Source organism: Oreochromis aureus, linkage group 7, assembly GCF_013358895.1.
Source record: "Oreochromis aureus strain Israel breed Guangdong linkage group 7, ZZ_aureus, whole genome shotgun sequence".
Lineage (NCBI taxonomy): Eukaryota > Metazoa > Chordata > Actinopteri > Cichliformes > Cichlidae > Oreochromis > Oreochromis aureus.
The window spans coordinates 12,920,959-12,939,270 of NC_052948.1; the positions used below are offsets into that span (position 1 = coordinate 12,920,959).

General features: G+C 44.3%; 1 protein-coding gene across 2 annotated transcripts in view; it reads left to right on the forward strand.

The window, feature by feature from the left end:
* The window catches only part of roraa (RAR-related orphan receptor A, paralog a), a 188,285-nt gene that overhangs the window by 161,666 nt on the left and 8,307 nt on the right, over positions 1–18,312 (forward strand). For both annotated transcript variants that reach the window (XM_031747290.2, XM_039615784.1), the window contains 6 exons: positions 11,511–11,596; positions 13,256–13,397; positions 15,343–15,738; positions 16,380–16,501; positions 16,607–16,739; positions 17,720–17,827. In XM_031747290.2, the coding sequence (XP_031603150.1) occupies positions 11,511–11,596; positions 13,256–13,397; positions 15,343–15,738; positions 16,380–16,501; positions 16,607–16,739; positions 17,720–17,827 (987 nt within the window). The remainder of the gene's footprint in view (positions 1–11,510; positions 11,597–13,255; positions 13,398–15,342; positions 15,739–16,379; positions 16,502–16,606; positions 16,740–17,719; positions 17,828–18,312) is intronic.

Genomic DNA, 18,312 nt, shown 5'->3' on the forward strand with positions numbered 1-18,312 from the left:
AGGAATCCAATCTTAACTATGCAAAAGAGAGAAGGCGAGAGGAAGATGGAGAGGGGGAGAGAGAGAGAGCTTTCTCCACTTTACGTGTTCAGCAGGCACTTGGCTGTGCATCTAAATTTTGGGAAGCTGGTGTTAACTCTATATTTGGATTCCACTGGAGTGGATTAAGGATTCTTTACTGCAAACCCACGGGATTCTCAGAGACATAAAAGAGGAGACTGTATGCATCCATGCTATACAAATAATTGCAGGTTTCAAATAGTGTAATTTCAAGCACCAGCTATATGGGAGAGTGTGGGCTTTGATGTACAAATCCACAATTCACGGGGGATTAGCACCCCAAAGGTTAGCAGTTGCTAATTACAGGAGATTGGTTATACATATCTAACAAGGCAAGAAGACAGCCTTAATAAATGTGAGGATTCATCAGGAACAAGGATAAGCGGCCGTGATAAGCGGACATGTATCCGAATCACCGTGGATTGATACACCGTAATGCCCTTGTTCATACAGTGGAATAAAAGAAGCAGTTGTCTCTTCTGTTGTCTCTGCAAACAGTGCACCTTGCGCGATATGAGATTTTCAGGATGCATTTGTGAATGCAGATTTGTGCAATCATATAAATTAACCTCTCAGATATTCTTCCTGTGTCTCTTACTGCAGCACTTTCTTTTTTTACTGTATTTCGCTTGCAGCGTTCAGTGCTGCATTACCATAATCCTTCCACAAACCACCACTGGCTAAACGAATCTATTATTTTTGCCTGGAGCCAAAAAGATGCAACCAAATGCAATGCATTGAGGGAAATGAAACTTGTGATAAGACGCACATTTTCTTTATAATAGCCTGTCTACAATGAATTTTCTACCCAGAGTTGAAAGTGTCAGTGCACTTGACCTTTTAATAATATGTACGTTGTAAGCTAAAAGGGTGGAAACGAAGCCAAAGGACGAAAAAAAAAGAAAACAGGAATTGAAAAATCATAATTCAATTCTACACACAGCATTTATCCTGGCTCTGACTTACTGGCCATATGGGGTGTTGATTCCCCCTGACTGACAACAGCAGACCTGAGCAGTGTGGCCTTCTGTTTTCATATGGCCCTAAATTAAACATGTCCGAGCTAAGGCAGGCACTTGCTCTGCCGCAGGAAATGCTTTTTCATCTCCTAATGAATGTGCCTGAGGGGATCCCACAGGGGGCTCCACTTCACCCCTCATTAGGCGGGGTGCTGCCTCTGCCTTCATGTTTAGGAGCAACCTCCTGGAGTGGGACCTCCCACTTCATCTGAACGTCCCACGCTCTCTTGCCCCTGGACTAGTGGACTGCACTGCTCCTCCCAACTTCTCTTTTACAGCCTCTCGCTCTCCCCGTCTCCACTACTTCCTCCTCATCATAAAGCCGCTCATCTTAGCGTCACAGACCTGGAATGACAGGAATGAGAGGATGAACCATGCTCCTAATGTCATTTTAATGGCCGTTTTTGGTCTGTTGGGGTTGTGATTTATTTCTGTACACACACACTTCTAATGTCCTCCTAAATATCTACTAGATTGCATTTTTTTTTACAAGAAGTCATAAATGCAAGTGTTTTAGAAGTTCTGATGAGGGTGACAAACTAATCAAAAGTCTTCCAGAACCTCCACTTTCCTCCTATCATGTTGCCTTCATTATGGCCTCAGACAGACGGGGTTGTTATGTCAGGCGCTGAGGGCCAGACATGCTGTGCAGTGGCCTTGATTAGCAACAAGAAGTAAGAAGTGAAGAGCTTAAGAACTGTGGAGGACCCTTTATTACGCTCTAGCATAGAAGCATCCTCCCAGTGCAGCGTTGCGTACCCTCTCTCACGTAGAAAATATTGACAGCTTCCTGTCGCTAATGAAGCAACAAAGCACAGACGATTCCTGGCTGTTTTGAGGCAGCAGGAAGGGAAGAGGGATATACAGGTTGTCAGCTGACTCTGAGAGCCTTTGCATGGCAGCAGAACAGGCTGAAGAGCCGACTGTTATTCCAGGGCTTTGGGGACGCGTTTATGCAATCATTAATCTTGGCACTTGTTTATTTGCCTGGGATTAGAGCACCAAAGCACCAGCAGTCAGGGAAGCTGGTTCACCAAAAGGTAGCAAAGAGCGCTCAGGCCTTCCATTGTAAGCAAAGTGTGCAAGGAGGGAAGCATGCTTTGCGCATGGCTGCTTAATCCTGCCATGTTAAACAAAACCAGGCCAGTGTTTGTAGGACTATGAAAACAGCAGTGCAGGGGGGGAAATGTGCCTCACACGCTGTAAGCAGTCTATGAACTCTGTGTGGCAGTAGGTACTCCTTGTGCACCCCTGTCGTCTAGGAATGCCTTTCATACGGTCTGTTACATCTAGAGGAAAGGAGGATGACAGTGAAATTGCTCAGCAGCTCCTCCACCGTCAGCGCAGAGATTATCGCAGATTTTATTTTTATATTCTGCAAAGATGACTGAAAACCCTTTTTTGGGACAAATGTAAGCTTTTCGAAAACTGATTTAATTCACTTGATTATGATCTCAGTGGCAGTGTATTTTCAAAAATGTATATTTAAAGGGCATAAGGGAAGAAGTATAGTCTCTAACTGTAGGGCTCAGATGCACAGCAATTATAAGAAGATATCACTACATTATATATATATATAAATGGTATATACGCCTAATTTCCTACAAGCCTGTCAAATACTGTGTAACTTGACGCTCGCTTGCATTCATGATTACCACTAAAGGGACACAGCAGTGTGCTCACACTTAAGCAGAACCCTTAAAATTCATTGCCTCAGTCTGCTTATCATGGCCAACAATGCAAATATATTTTGGATTGTTGCAATGTCAGTGCAATCATTTTGTGCATTTAGTAGCAGTGGGAATGCATAATGAATGAAGGAAGTGTTCACAGACACTAATGCTCAAGTGTATTGTATATAGATTAGATCATGGCTGTATTTCACTTTCATCTGCACCTAGAAAAGGCCAAAATAATCTTTGAAGGCCATGTAGCCACAATGTTTGTGTGTGTTTGTGTGTGTGGGTGCATGGGCATAAAATAGAGCAAAGCAAATGCGGTCCAAGAGAAAAGCAGAAAAAAAACGGGGGGGAGTGAGTGAGCCCAGCGAAGCAGGCACTTTGAGAAAGCTCTTCTTCTCGGGCCCCATGACACCGGTGATCTGTAGAAAGGTTGGGTGCCTCTAGTTTCAGCTCTATCAAGCTCTGGATCTTTGAGCAGCAGGATTCAGTATCCCAGCTAATGTAACAAGGCTCATTTGTCTCAATCACACGTCCCTGGAAGTATCGGCTGGCCATTGATGTCATTCATCTTCCCTGTCCTTGCCTGCTCTTTTTCAGCTGATGAAAACCAAAGACCTTCAAGCAGAATGGCAGAGGTAGTGCTCATCAGCCCTGCTGTGAAAGTTGTTGAGTAACGGAGATGCCACGCGGAGCATTCGTTTTTTAAACTAATAGACTAGAATAGCTTTCAAAGACAAACAGCCCTACACATGTTTTGGCAACATGACTTTTTAATTTTGGGATTTACTTTGACATTTCTTTAGCACGTTGTCACAAGACGGCGAAAGCATGTGCTTTTATCTGGTTCGTTTCAACAGCGTTCGTCTTTGTCCGCTGCTGGAGTCGGTAAAGAGCACCAGCAGCTGACAAATGTGGCAGTCACAACAGATGTTATTAAAAGGATTTTTTTAAATTCAGGTTGTGGGTAGTGGGATAAAAAAAAATCTTTGTATTGTAATATTATCTGCGGTTTAATTTGTTCTTGCATGGCATAATAAAATAGTAAAAATTTGACTTTATTTTGAAAGGATGACTTGCAGTGTGGATTCTCTTGAGATTTTATTCTATTTTATTTAATTTTTGAAGCGATATTGTATTATGACACTGCTGTGCTGTGTTCCTGCCCAGAGGTTGCTTCAGCTGATGTCAGCTCCAGTGGAAATACTGACTCGAGCCATATCTGGAGGCTTATGCCGAGCTTCCCCATTCGATGGAGCAAATCAAGATCATGATTACTATCTGGCTCGTGCAGCCAGTCCGCGTTGTCTGGAAACATGTTTTCCTAAGCAGACCACAGAGGGACAATTACTGTCAGCTGAACTATTCAGCCTGCTCTGCATGTGTGTTCTGGCTGTGTGCCTCTGACCCACTGACCCTGAGCAGCAGCATGAGATGGGACCTCCAGCTTCCCTCCTCTTTTCCCCTTTACATCTTTGCTTCACCCCCAATGTTTAATGAACTGAAGTGGGCAAATATTCTTCTTTTTTTTTTAAATGTCGAAAAACGCACGTGTGAGTGTATGTTTTGATTTCTTTGTGTGAAACAGCAGAATGATTCGATTCAGAACCCCCAGCAGAATCCTGGTTGTCTTACAGAAATGCATACTAATACAGCAATTATAGGAGGAAGGAAGTTGTGGTGTGTCGCAGTGTGGCAGCAGCAAATTCCCCTGGTGCACTGGAACAAGACTCTTTGTTGTTATGTAAAGGTTTCCGCGTGTAATTGCAGTGGATATTTTGAAAGATTCATTATTTATATATTCCTGAGTTTTTTTCTGGAAGAGCCTACTCGGCTGCCATCGCTGCAGGGAGGTTTGGGACTGAGAGGTGCTTAACTAAGGCACTGTACCACAGTCGAGCCTTTAACCATTGCCCCTTTAGTTGAAGTGGTCAGAATGCAGGCTCCAAACATCACATGATCCTCAACCAAATCATTCAACCAGCAGCTCTTGCACCAGTCAATCAGTTGGCCCTGTGTGATTTGAGCCTCAGTGATTTTGACTTTTGATGCATCCCAATGACTTGCTGCAGAACGTGTGAGTAAAGCATACAATCCACATTTACTCGAGTTTAATTTTTTATATACGTCATAATAACCGAGGATGGATGACGTGCGATCTTAATGAACTAAATACTTTGCAACTTTGTGATGCATTTTTTTGTGGCTCTATATATAAGTGAGTTCTGTCGTACCGGTTGTGTTTTGTCATTAAAGCAAACAGCATGAGCCTTTCTCCGAGGCGCACATGTATGCTCATGTGCACACGCTTGCGCGCACGCAAGGGGCGTGCCCTCTGGTCCCCAGCACCGAGGCACAACTTCACTTGTCACTACAGTTGCAGACGAAATGGGAATATGTGGGGGGAAGATGGATAGAGGGGGTAAAGAGTGATGGGGTGTGGGGGGGAGATTTGAGCTCAGGTGGGAAAGACAAGGGAGGGGAAAAGAGCGCCGCACACATGCTACCCTTCATGGTGCTCGTCTGCTCAGTAAACCAAGGCTTTTGTTGTTTCCCCTAGAGTGCAGGAAAGCAGACTCCCAGTCAGGAAGCTCCTCAATCTTTGTCACAACAACACATAAATTAGTGCCCAAATTACTGTTACGCCGGTGGAGAAAGAGACATGGAGAGAGATGTCTTGTGCTGTGGTTTGGGAATACGTCTTCCCCTCTCTCCTGCTCCCCCTTCATAGAGGGTGTCAGAATGCACTTCAGTAAAACAGTCAAGTAAATACAGGCAGATACATGAAGAGAGAAGCACTGCTGTGTTGTACAGGCATCTGGAGTTGGGCAGTGTTAAATATTAATAGGCCTCACACACACACACACACACACACACACACACAAACAAACACAGAGATGTATGCTTGAGTTCATCCAAAAAGCAGCCCAGGGCAATGGTCCAGACCTGAGCTTTGCTAAAGTCACTGCACTCCTATGAAGGAATAATAGGGAAGGGCTTAAAGAGCCCCCTCGTTTTTCTTTTTTTGAAACTGGAATAGGTCTTCAGATATAGCTGGTCTCTAGTGAAGTGGGATCACAGCTTAGGCAGCTAAATGATTGGGGGGAATTAGCAAAACTCAGCATAAAGACATCAAAATGTGTCAATTATGTCCTTCCTCACACTAATCCCTTTGGTCCAAATATTTTTGATGACTTCTGTATTTTTATAGGTTGAATAGAAGCTGTTTCACAGTGATGATATAGAGTTTAGGTCTGCAGGTTGGTGGGTTGTTTTTGTGTATGTGTGTGTGCTGCCGACCAGTAAATGCCATTAGAACAGCACTATGGTAATATGCCAACTGCCTCCGATCCCTAAACAAATAACACATTTATACTATTCTGCCTGTGTTCCGTGCCATGACTGTCCTTTGCCGCTGACATTCAAATAACCTTTCTTCTGCTGCATAAATGGGAATAAAAAAGTATTGTGTTGTGTGACTTCACATGACAGCCGAGCCCTGGCAGATAAAAAGAGGCAGAATTCTGATTCCATCTCTTGTTAGGCTGTCGTCTCTCTACAGCTCGATCTGACTGTTACGGGAATCTGTTCAGAGAAGACTCTGTTTATCAACCGACAGCTGATCTCCATTTCCAAATGGGAAGTTCATGTAAGGAAAATAAATAGACGCATAATGATGGAGGAACATTGCTTAGTGCGCATTTGCCAGACAGTTCAGTGCCTCTGGTGTTTGCGTGTTGACCGCGTTTGAAGGCTCTGTAAGAAAATGTGCTTTGTATAAATGTCTTGGGAGCCGATATCCCCATAAGCTTTTGTTTTGTTTTGTTGCTAAATATTTTAGAAAGATAATATATTAGCACAGTTTGTTATGTGTGGGAGAGAATTTGCTAATCTGCTCATAATGCTGTGCCCTGTCCAGTTCCTTACATAATCTCTGACATGAGCCCGCTGGCTTGCGTCACTCTGTCATTGACAGCTGTCAGCACAACACGGCTGTCACACATAGAGAAGCCAATGTTTGGGGTTTTTTTGTTTTTTGTTGGGTTTTTTTCCCAGAGTGATGTACATTGTAAATGAGCCCCCAAAAAATAAAAAAATGTTTCCTGTACGGAGCAGCGTAGAAGCTTTGGTTTCAAACCTAATTTATTCTACACATCTATCACATGAAGGCTATGGGAAAATGATTTAATGGTCCAATCGAGTAATGGGTTAAGCTCTCAGCATTATGATGGTGGCCTGGGCATGGGTCTGTAATGTAAGGGATAATCTTAATCCGTCAACGTTATGTCAGTAGTCCAAGGGTTCAGTGGGAACAGCCAGGAGATTTTGACTAGTAGTGATTTTCCATGTTGGCACAAGCCTGTAGGATTTTCAGTTGCTCTATGTTTTTTTTTTTTATCTGCATGTTACGGTGAATAATATGGAGGAAAAAAACAAGGAATTACCTGAATTAATGGTTTGTTTACATCTGCCAAGAATACAGTCTATATCTGATACTAGGGCTGTTCGATATAACGATATATATCGGATGACGATATAAAAACGTAGTTTTTCATTGTCACTATAGTGGCTATATTAATTTCTTAAAGTTCTCTCTTTCTTATATTTAATATAACCACACTACGGACGGACAAGCGCCTGTATTTACGTGTTGTCGTTAGCAACAATGATGGTAAAACCATCGCGTGGCTCCGCTATCCGCTTGTTTGTTTTCCACGTAAACCTTTCACAATAAAGCTCAAGATCCTGTTGGGTTTTTCAAAATAAACTGAATCATGTGAATGAGTATGCAGAGAGTTTACGGATGAGAAGCAAAAAAGAGCCGTCAGGTGCTAAAAAATAAACCTGAGACTCAAATGTTAGAGGAGGCTTTTCCCCACAACACGCCGTGTAATAAATATTCACAAAGAAAACGACGGCCGTTACAACCTATGTCTAAAAATGTATAGTTTGCATCGGTTAAAACACTCGACTCCAGCTACACAACGCCCAGCGTGAAACACTTCACGCAAGTCGAGCTGCCCGAGATTCACAGAATTTACAGAAAATGTTAAATTTTTGTGATTTATATCGTTGCGAGGACGATAAATGTCTTATATCGGGATATGAGATTTTGGTCATATCGCACAGCCCTATCAGTCATTTTATTCTTCAGCTTGATAGAATCTTGCGCATTATTCCTTACATCTTTGATTTAAATTTGCATCACCCAGGTGAATGTGTTCTGTCTGCTAATAGCTGCTTACTCGGTGGTTAGGCAGCGAGTAAGCAGCCTCGGTAAACTGTTAGCGTGGACTTTGTAAATTGTTATGAGCGGTCAGAGTTGACTGATCGTTTCCTGGTCCTTGTTAATGTGTGCTGCAGTTTTATTAAAGGGGCTGATGATCTCAGGGCTGTGAAGAAGACAGTGAAGGGCACTGGGTGAGCATACGGAGGCCTCACTGCCCCATTGTACATGTGCTCTGAGTGACACGTCATCCTCTCAAAAGGCCTGCTAGTGTTGTGAATCAGTGTCCTTGAACTGCTCAGACACAGACAGACAAAGAACAAGCTTTAACATTCTGTTTCACTGTCTGCTCTCTTTGCCATGCCTATCACCCAAGCCCACCCGCACCTCGCTGCAAATGCTGTATACAGTCCTGAGACGCTGTACGACCCTTATGGTCTTATCCGTGGTAAGATTGTGCTGTGGTGTGATTCAAACGTAATCTTGGCATCTCAGCAGGTGTCTCTGAAGTGTCCTGCGTGCAGAGGCCATCTCACAGTGCTGTGAGGAGCAGCAGGCTGCTGGGATGGACTTTAGCATGACTGCCTGTCTAACTGTGCCTGGCTTTGATGTCGTAAACAGAGCAGGCAGGGCTGGCTGACAGGGAAGTGGCAGGCAGAGAGGCAGGCAGGCAGGCAGGCAGGCAGGCGCGGTGAATGGGATCAGTGGCACTGCACTGGTCAAGCTCAAGCGAGCCAGCAGCTGCCTGTTTCACACCAAGAGGCAGTTAACACCGCAGCTCATGTCAATAGATATTGACTGCCAGATTGGGAGTGCTTATAAGTGTAGGCCTTTCTGTTTGATTGGGTCCCCTCTGTGAATTCAGTTCAAATCATCCTCAGTTGTCTGAAGTGTGGCTTAGGGCCTCATGACCAGTCACTCAAAGGGGCAAATATTGACTGATGATTTAGGTGACTTCATGGTGTATTTGATCTCCATTGTGCCACTGCTCATTTCTTCTCCTTGACCCCTTTCTTTATGAAAGCAGCTCAGCCTAGTGTGGAAATAACTATATGTTCGAAGTGATGTCTTTTCTCCTACAAGAAGCTATGGAGCCTGTCTCAGCTGGTCCAGAGACAAACCCTTTTTACTGTTGAGTGCACTGAACATCTAGGGGCCTGTGCAGCGGTGGAGGGAGAAGAGTGTTAGCTGGTGAGACTGTGTGCACTCAGGGCCTTCATGCTGCAGATAGGGCTATGTGAGGCATGCTTGTGTGAATGTATGCCCTGCCTAGCCTGGCACCCCTGTGTCTATACTCCCACTGCTTTCACCTGATGTGGCACAGCCTCTGTCAGGCCTGAGTGAGCGCCCAGCCAGCTCCGCTTCTTCAGGAGAGATGAAGGCATCTCATAGCTATGCTGTGGGGGTGGGGGAAGCTAGCAGCAGCCTAAGCCTGAAGCTATCAGAGGCTGGAGCTCAGAGCCAAAAGCCTGTGGGCTGGATAGGGTGGGTGGAAGCTTGGCTTAACTTGGCAAGACAACCATAGCTACAGCCCTGCACTGCCACCCAATGGCTGGGGCCTGCCGCTACAACCTTTAGTTCGTCATAACCGCAGCTAGTCATAATTACAGCACGCTTCAGTTGTTGTGAGTGCATGTCAGAACAAATTATGTAAGTAATGAGGCTGAAAATGCTAAAGGAGTCGAAACACACTGCACTGCTAATGCTCATGCGGGGAGAACACAAAAACAAACAATAGAGTGCACTCATACAGAGATAGACCTAAATGAAATAACAAGTAACTGTGCACAGTAAGGAGAAGATTAATTATGAATTAACCCTCTCAGTTAGGTTGTCAAAGCCCGCCTCCTGCCTGGATTTCACTCTAATCCGGGCCGATGAGGTGCAGTGCCCTCTATTGTATGTGAGAATCGCAAATCACAGGAGGTGTTGTCTGGAGGAGAATTAATTGTGCATGTTCCACCACTCCCTTTTGTTCATTTTGCTAAAATGTAGGCTAATTCCAAGTAAACATGGCTGGTCTTGTTGACTCCAGCAGTGCGAGGAGAACAGACAGATTCCTGAATGAATAGAGTGTGGCTCCCGGGTTAGTGGATTAGAGTGTGTGTGTTAAGGGCCTCTCCCGGGCATGCCTCCGGGACAAGGACATTATCCACATGACACATTATAGGCTCCTAGGCAGCTGATTAAAATGGGCAGGGATCTCTGGATTGAACCCCACAAAAGTACTTTTGATGTGATCAAACTAGTTTAAAGAGGCTGGTTGTTAAGGTGTTGAAGGGGATATTTAAAGCTTCTTGTCTTTAGAAGAGACCTGAGGCATTGTAGTAGACAGTTAGGCCTTGTTAGAGGGGTGAGGCTGATGTAACACTTTGACACTCTGAACGTGCCACTATATTTTAAAATATTATAATTTTTATTTCATCCCTGCAGGACAAATCATAATATTCCTCCGCTAATTGGTATAGACTTGTGCTGCAACAACTCGTTGCACCGTGATTGGCTGGCTCCAGGTTGGTTAGTTAAAAAAAAAAAAAAATCCCAAAAACCATTAGATTGTGAGAAAATGTCCTGCGGTGATCTTTCCTCGATTTAGATCAGATAGTGGCGTTTGTCTGGCGCTGTAGTGCACTGTTGGGATGGCGGGACTGAGATGCTAGAGATGTGGAGGAGGGCTTTGAGATAGAGATCTCTGGAGTGGGGTGGGGGTGGAGGTGGAGAGGGATGGTAGCATCAGTGGCTGCAGTGATAAAGCTGAAAGCAGTGGGACGAGCTGGGAGTTCTGTGTCTCTGATGTCTGTGTGTTCTGTCTGTTCTGCTGTGTTGCCCTGTGGTCGGCTCCTGAGGAGAAGGCCAACGATGGATGAGGCCTGTCCCCTCGTTGCTTTTGCCCTCTTAAGGCGGGTGAATCACAGGCCTGTCAACAGCACAACACCACAGCCAAACCGCAACTGAACCCTTTTTCTGTAGCGTATACAGAGGTGCACATGCAGTCACTGCCGCTGCTCCCTCCAGCACAGCGGGCATGTTATGATTCTTTGTGGCCACGGTGGATTTACTCCTGGGTTTTTTATGGTTCTGAAATATATACGAGGCTTCATGAAGTCAAGTTTTCCAGCGAGGAAAACATCTCCTCGTGTGGCTAAATGAGTCATTGTCGTAATACAAGGCCAATATTAGTGTTCCTGTAGTACATTAAGGATTATGGGTAACTTTTCTTCTAGAGGTTGTGTTTAGGATCCAAAATGACACTCTGTTTACATTGCTGCTTGTGAGGAGTTAAAATGGCCTCCTTACTTACACACACACACACACACACACACAGACATTACAAATCGGTAAATATTCAGGTAATGCTCTGTGGAAGTGAAGATTCCAAAGCCATCAGATGAGATGTTTTTAGAAGCACAGTGCTCTTTCATGTACCAACATGGATCCATGGTGAGGGTGTTGTACGGTGACTTGTGACAGCAACGTTTTTATTTATTTTTTTCTTCTTCTTTCGTTTCCTTTTCTTCTCCGCAGCTCAAATCGAAATAATTCCCTGCAAGATCTGTGGAGACAAATCATCAGGCATCCATTACGGCGTGATAACATGTGAAGGCTGTAAGGTAAGCATCAAGAGACCGAACCCGTTTGTGCCAAGGGAGGTAGTGTGACTGCGTGCACGCGAGGGACAGAAGAGCTGAAAGAGGAAAGACTGGGAATGCCGGGGAAGTGCCGAAAGTTGCTTGCGAGGAAAAAATACACTTGAAAACGTTGCTGAAGTTTTGCGACAATTTGGAGAGGGACTGCAAAGCAAAGACACGTGGAGTGTGATCATTAAAGTGGTCAAGCACCGCAGAGGACATCACAGAAAACCACAATTAGTAGGACAAAGTCATTCCTCTGCCTTGCTTTGCCTTTCCCTCCCAGGGACGTGTCTTTTGCTGTTTTTGCTTTTGCTGCAGCCTGCTCTTCTTGAAATAAAATGATCAAAAGCACAGTGCTTTGAATTATAGCAGATTGTTGGCTGTTTGCTACAGTGTGTTGCTTCTATTGAAGCCACCTTTTGTACTGTTTCAAATGCACCAACCATTCACAGTGAGAGGAATTTTGTGCTTAGAGTGTATTCTTGTCCCCATGCTTGTCACCAGGCACATCATTAGCATTCCTCAGCCAGCCTGCACCTTTGCTGTTTGCTCCTGGTTATATATGTGCACGTGTGTGTGTGTGTGTGTGTGTGTGTGTGTGTGTGTGTGTGTGTGTGTGTGTGTGTGTGTGTGAGAAGGAGAGAGAGGCAGACAAGAGAGGGACATAGAGAGTTTCCTTTCCTGCACTCTTCTCCCTCACATAGGAGCTTGCAGGGACAAAACACTAAAGAATAAACTGCTGAAATCTATCTTTAATGACTGCTAATTAGTCCAGGCAGAGAGGCCTTTAATGATATGTGCAAGTACAAAAGTTTGGACCATAAATCATAGCATTATTAAAGAGTGCTGCTTGTCACTGGCAGTTTTAGTCGGTTTCCATAATGGCTTCTATTATAAAGCAACTTGGCAGCTGTCAGCTGTTTTCTTGTAATTAAACAGCCAATGAGCAGCTAATTAAGACATATGTGTATGGAGCAGTAGAGTGGGGCATGTTAATGATGTGCTGGAATCAATTCATTAAGTCAAAGGATGAGGAATCCGGTCGGTGTGCATTCACAATCCTTTAACACCGCGCATGCCAGTGCTGCGTTAATCAACACTAATAACCCCACTGTAGAAAATACCATCCACTGTTATCATTCCTACCCAAACACAACACCCTCATGCTGTACTCACTGTTGAAATGCATCACTCCTAAAATACTACAGTAGAAAATATAGTCACGGTAGTATTGTTATATATCAATTTCATATTAATAATTTTTTTTTTAAAAACACCACTTGGAAACAGTCACTGTCAATGAGTAATATGTTAAGCACAGTGGTAAACAGTTCACTTTTTACAGAGCACCTTTTAACATTACTGGTTCTATAAAGCATTTTACAGTGTTTGTTGTTCACGCGCACACATCTGAAGCAACTTGGAGTTCAGTGACTTTCGCGAGGAAGCTTCAGCATATCGAGGACGTTAGCGATTGAACCTAAATGATTAGCAGACAAACCTCTCTACAACCTGAGCTACAGCCGTGCTATTGATATGGGGCATGAATTGATCCTTCGAGATGAAAACATGACTTCACTCACACAAGTTTTTCCAGTAACCCGAGCTGTTTCTTTGTCCGTCCTCTGTTTAATGCAGGGCTTTTTCAGGAGGAGTCAGCAGAGCAATGCAGCTTACTCCTGTCCCCGTCAGAAGAACTGCTTGATCGACCGCACAAGCCGCAACCGCTGCCAGCACTGCCGGCTGCAGAAGTGCCTGGCAGTGGGCATGTCACGAGATGGTAAGTGCTCTATGGAAGAGGAGAAGCAAGTGGGTGGATTTAGCAGGGTGGCATGGTGAGTGGTGAGATGTGAAGAGCCCCGGTTCAGGCTCCTGTGTGGGCAAAGGTGTGCTCTGCTAAACCGCCTTTGGATCGATGCTTCAGGGAAGCTGTTGGACACTGACCTCCCCGTGAAGGGAGCAAAAAGAGCTTCCTTGTGGCAGTGAAAATATCAAATTTACTGAGAAGCAGCTCTAATTTACATTATCAAGTTAGTCTATATCTTTTAGCAGCTGTGTATTTGAATCTCACTAGAGAGACAAAGAAAATCTGTAGGAATGAGATGAGATAATGTCGTTATTCTCAAAGGGGTACAACAGACATTTCCAAAGGAATTCTTGGCACGAGAACATGTTAAGCTGTCAGTCTGTGTTCATTCTCTGCCAGTAGTAGGTGAGCGCTATGTCTGTGGGCCTAATTTGTTGCTGTGATAGGAACTAGGTTTGATGAAATACTAGGTTGTTAGAGGTTGTCATTAGTCCTGCTGCAGCTGAGATGCAGTAATGGGATCACACAGGTGGGGGTGTGTGCAGAGGGGCTCCTGCTGTGCCAGGCTGGTCCAAACTAGACTGGGCTTAAGAGATTCTATCAGAACAGAGCAGAGCCATGCCATTTTTCTGTAAAAGGCACAGAGGGATGTGCACAGACAAGTGAAAACTTGAACGGAGTACAAGCAAAGAGACTGGTACAACTTCATAGACACACATGCACACATATTAAATTAACACAGAAGTGCATTAGCAACGTGTGCGCAGCTATCCAGTATACATTATTAAATGCACGTATGAACACACACTCATGTATAAACACACACTCTGGACAGTAGAAGGTGACTCTTACCTTCACTGAACACACCAGAGCCCATCTGCCCGCACTCTCCTCTGCTGTTCCACTCACTTTCCACTGTGCATACACACACACACAGACATACACACACTGTGACCGGCTGACTTATTGCCAGGCCCCCAGAACACCGGCCAAGAAGTCTCATTCACAGCATCAATATTTAGTCTGGAAACCTTAAGGTGGGAAGCAGAGACTTGGGCTGTTTGATTGTCTGATAAGCTTCTCTGGTTCCTTTCCACCTTTACCTCTGCATTTGTGAAGCTTTTCATAATAGCTTCAAAATTAATATAATTAATGCTGATCCCCCCTATATAATACGTTGTAAATTAACGGGAATAACCCGTGGCTAAAATATGTGGTGTGCTGCTTTCTGATAGTAAAGCACAGTTTATAGATGAAGGGTAATTAAATTGCCTAGGACTTGAAATTTCTTCCCTAAAAATTCCCCAAAGTGTGAGAAAAGTCAGTCTGTGCAATTCCACTGTATTTCCTAGAGACGAGTGTCAGTATACTTAAAGATGAGGCAAAAGAGAATGCCATATAATTTAAAATCTTATACTAGGTTTGAAAAAAAATAATAGTATTCAGTGTTTTCCCCTAGATCGACTGCTTTGGGGAAGTGTTGAAATGAATCCAAGTTTTCTTCAGCTTGAGTGTAGGCAAGCTTTTGCCTGACACAGCAAGCACATGGTGAAACTGAGAGCACAGGAGAGGGGAGAAAGTGGCTTGACTGTAAATTACAGCAAATCAAAACAGTACAAATCAGATCAAAACTGGTGAATAGGTAAATAACTAACAATATATTTATTTATTTCATTATTTAATTGGTTACTTGGTTGATGGTAAGTCATTTGGGGGAGAGTGCTTTGATAAAAACACTGATTCTGAAAAAACAGTGATAATCTATGTACGCCCAACCCACTAGTAAAGCTAGTAGTGGTTCACAATCACTTGATTGTGAATACAATTAGTAAATTAAATTTAGTGAATTTATTTTACTTGATGCAAAGATAGAAAGTGTTTTGTTAGTCTCACACTTGTCTTGTCCTGCTAATTACAGCAGTGAAGTTTGGTCGGATGTCAAAGAAGCAGCGAGACAGCCTATACGCTGAGGTCCAGAAGCACCGGCTGCAGCAGCAGCAACGTGACCACCAACAACAGCCTGGGGAGGCGGAGCCACTCACACCTAGCTACGGCCTCTCTGCCAATGGCCTCACGGAGCTTCACGATGACCTCAGCGGCTACATGGATGGTCATACTCCTGATGGCAGCAAACCAGACTCGGCTGTCAGCAGCTTCTACCTGGACATTCAGCCATCTCCTGACCAGTCAGGCCTGGACATCAACGGCATCAAGCCGGAGCCCATCTGCGACTTTGCCCCAGGCTCTGGCTTCTTCCCCTACTGCTCCTTCACCAACGGGGAAACCTCCCCCACCGTGTCCATGGCTGAACTAGGTAAGGAGCAGCAGTGAGAGAGAGGGAGAGGCAAAAGGCAAAAGGAGACAGCAAAATGAAGGAGAGGGGGGGAACAACTCAACCGTGGGGCAAACGACACAAAGGTTGCTTAAAATAGCAGGAGGTTGGAGACTCATCTCCAACACTCATTAAAAGAGCCTCTTTTTTGTAATTAGTTTCCATTAATTAGGGCCAATCAGGATCCAGCAGGGCAGGCGTCTGGGGAAATCATTTTTTTAGGCTCCCCTGTGCCTAGGAACTCCTTTTAACAGATGTGTTTTCAAAACCATTTAAATTCTTATACTCAATATTTCTCTCAGAGAAAATGTGACCTTTGTTTCAGTGAGTAACGTGGCACCCCTCCTCCTTTCCATGCATTTGTGTCATAACTAGATTGGCTTTCCCTCAACCTTAAGCTATGAGCTTCCTGCAGGCAGTAAAAGGAAATGTCAACAAGCCTTTTCCCAGTCAAAAAAAGCCCACGCGTATCCGCCTCTCCTCCTTCATGAAGGCTCAGTAAATAAATCTTCTTTTCCTGTGGCATATTTCATCAGTGAGGTCTTCACTTTCACATAGCCTTGTGAGAAACATTCGAATCTCAACTGTGATCTTCCGGGTTTGTGACTGTGCTTGTGTTTCAGAACACCTGGCCCAGAACATTTCTAAGTCACACATGGAGACATGTCAGTATCTGAGAGAGGAGCTGCAGCAGATGACCTGGCAGGCTTTCCTGCAAGAGGAGGTGGAGAGCTACCAGAACAAGGTAGCTTTACCACCGCTGTGCCTTTCTGGGTCTCCACAGCAGTTACAGTAATCAGAACCATTGTTTTAAAGTAGATAACCCATTCTCTGTCCTATCTTTTCTTAGCCCCGGGAAGTCATGTGGCAGCTGTGCGCTATCAAAATAACAGAGGCCATTCAGTATGTGGTGGAGTTTGCCAAGCGCATCGACGGCTTCATGGAGCTGTGTCAGAACGATCAGATAGTGCTGCTGAAAGCAGGTATGACAGCTTGTCAACATGGCCTGTTGCCGTCAAACTCACCCACCACTACCAGCCCCTCCACCCCCCTCCTCTGGCATTGTCACAAGGGCGTAGCTGACCTGACTGCACAAAGCCCTCTTCTTCACACGCACAGACAGTGTCACAGAGAGCAGACCCCACCCCGCCTGCTTTCCCTCACCGTCTCTGTCTCTCCCCGTTTGCCTCCGTTCATTACATACATAACAAAGGCAGACACGGCATTAGATAAGTCATGTGTTCCCGAGCTCAGATAATACCTATCGTGCCTGCCGCCATTTCACTCTCCTTTTCTCAAGCACCGGCGATGTCTGTTTAAACTTCTCTTAAGAGGATGCACTCACAGAATTGTGTATATATAACCCCGCTACGGCTCTTTGCACACAGTCACCTATATTTATAGACAAATACAGACACACATATACCTCACATCCAGCAAACAAACAGCTCTCCCGGGTCCGTCCCTGGGTGTTTCTTTACATTAGCACAGCCCATACGAGTAACGAAATACAGAGCGAGATCCCTTGTCAGACATGACATTTTAAAACAGTAGCATCTCCCTTGGAGGCAATAATGGCTTCAGTTACATTTTCTTGATCCTCTTATCCACTCCCACAGAGTGGTGCAAATTATACAACACAATAAACACCTATCTATCTAAATAAAGGTTGAATGAATAAGCACTGTCACCAATGAATGGAGTACAATTTTTTATCAGGCATGTCATTATGGAAGAATAGCCTACTGTCGATGATGTTTTCATCTGCAGAGGCATTTTTTTTTTTCTTCACTCTGACAGCAGGCTTCTTTATTTCAAAGTGGTTGTGTTAGTCATATTGTAGAAGATTAGCACAAAGCTAAATCATGTGTTTTGCAGGCCTGACTGATGTGTAACTGTTGGGATAAAAAAAAAGAAATAACAAAGCTCAGATTCAGCATCTTATTCCTGTCTGTCTCCACAGGCTCTTTGGAAGTTGTGTTTGTCAGAATGTGCCGTGCCTTTGACTCGCAAAACAACACAGTCTATTTTGATGGAAAATATGCTGGACCTGATGTGTTCAAGTCATTAGGTAAGTGGAGTGGGTTTAGGCACGTGTGTGTGTGTGTGTGTGTGCACTCATGCATTTGAATGACTGTGCATGTGTGTATTTTTGTGCTGCTGTGTTTGTGTGAGTGTGTTTATCGTACTTTTTTTTTTTACAGTGTATTACTCATTTCTTTGTTGTAACAGCCAAAATTAGAGTCTGCTGTTCTGTTCTGCACAATGCTGAACGCCTCGAAGCAAACACTGAGCACTCATCCCTTCCTCACCTGGCATTGCTGTCTTTTCAGCGGTTATTTATGGTAGAACAGAGATGTTAGTGAGGCTCTGCTGCATATGGCTCCTGTAACTGTGGAATAAATAAAGCCAGACGGAGTGTCTTTAGGGAGAGTGCTATCAAAACTATCATTGATAGCCTGACATAAAACATCTCAGGCGAAAGCAAATAGAATTTGTGTCAGACTGCCATATTACTGCTAAGATTTCCCACCGTGGATTTTTCCAGCTACCTTT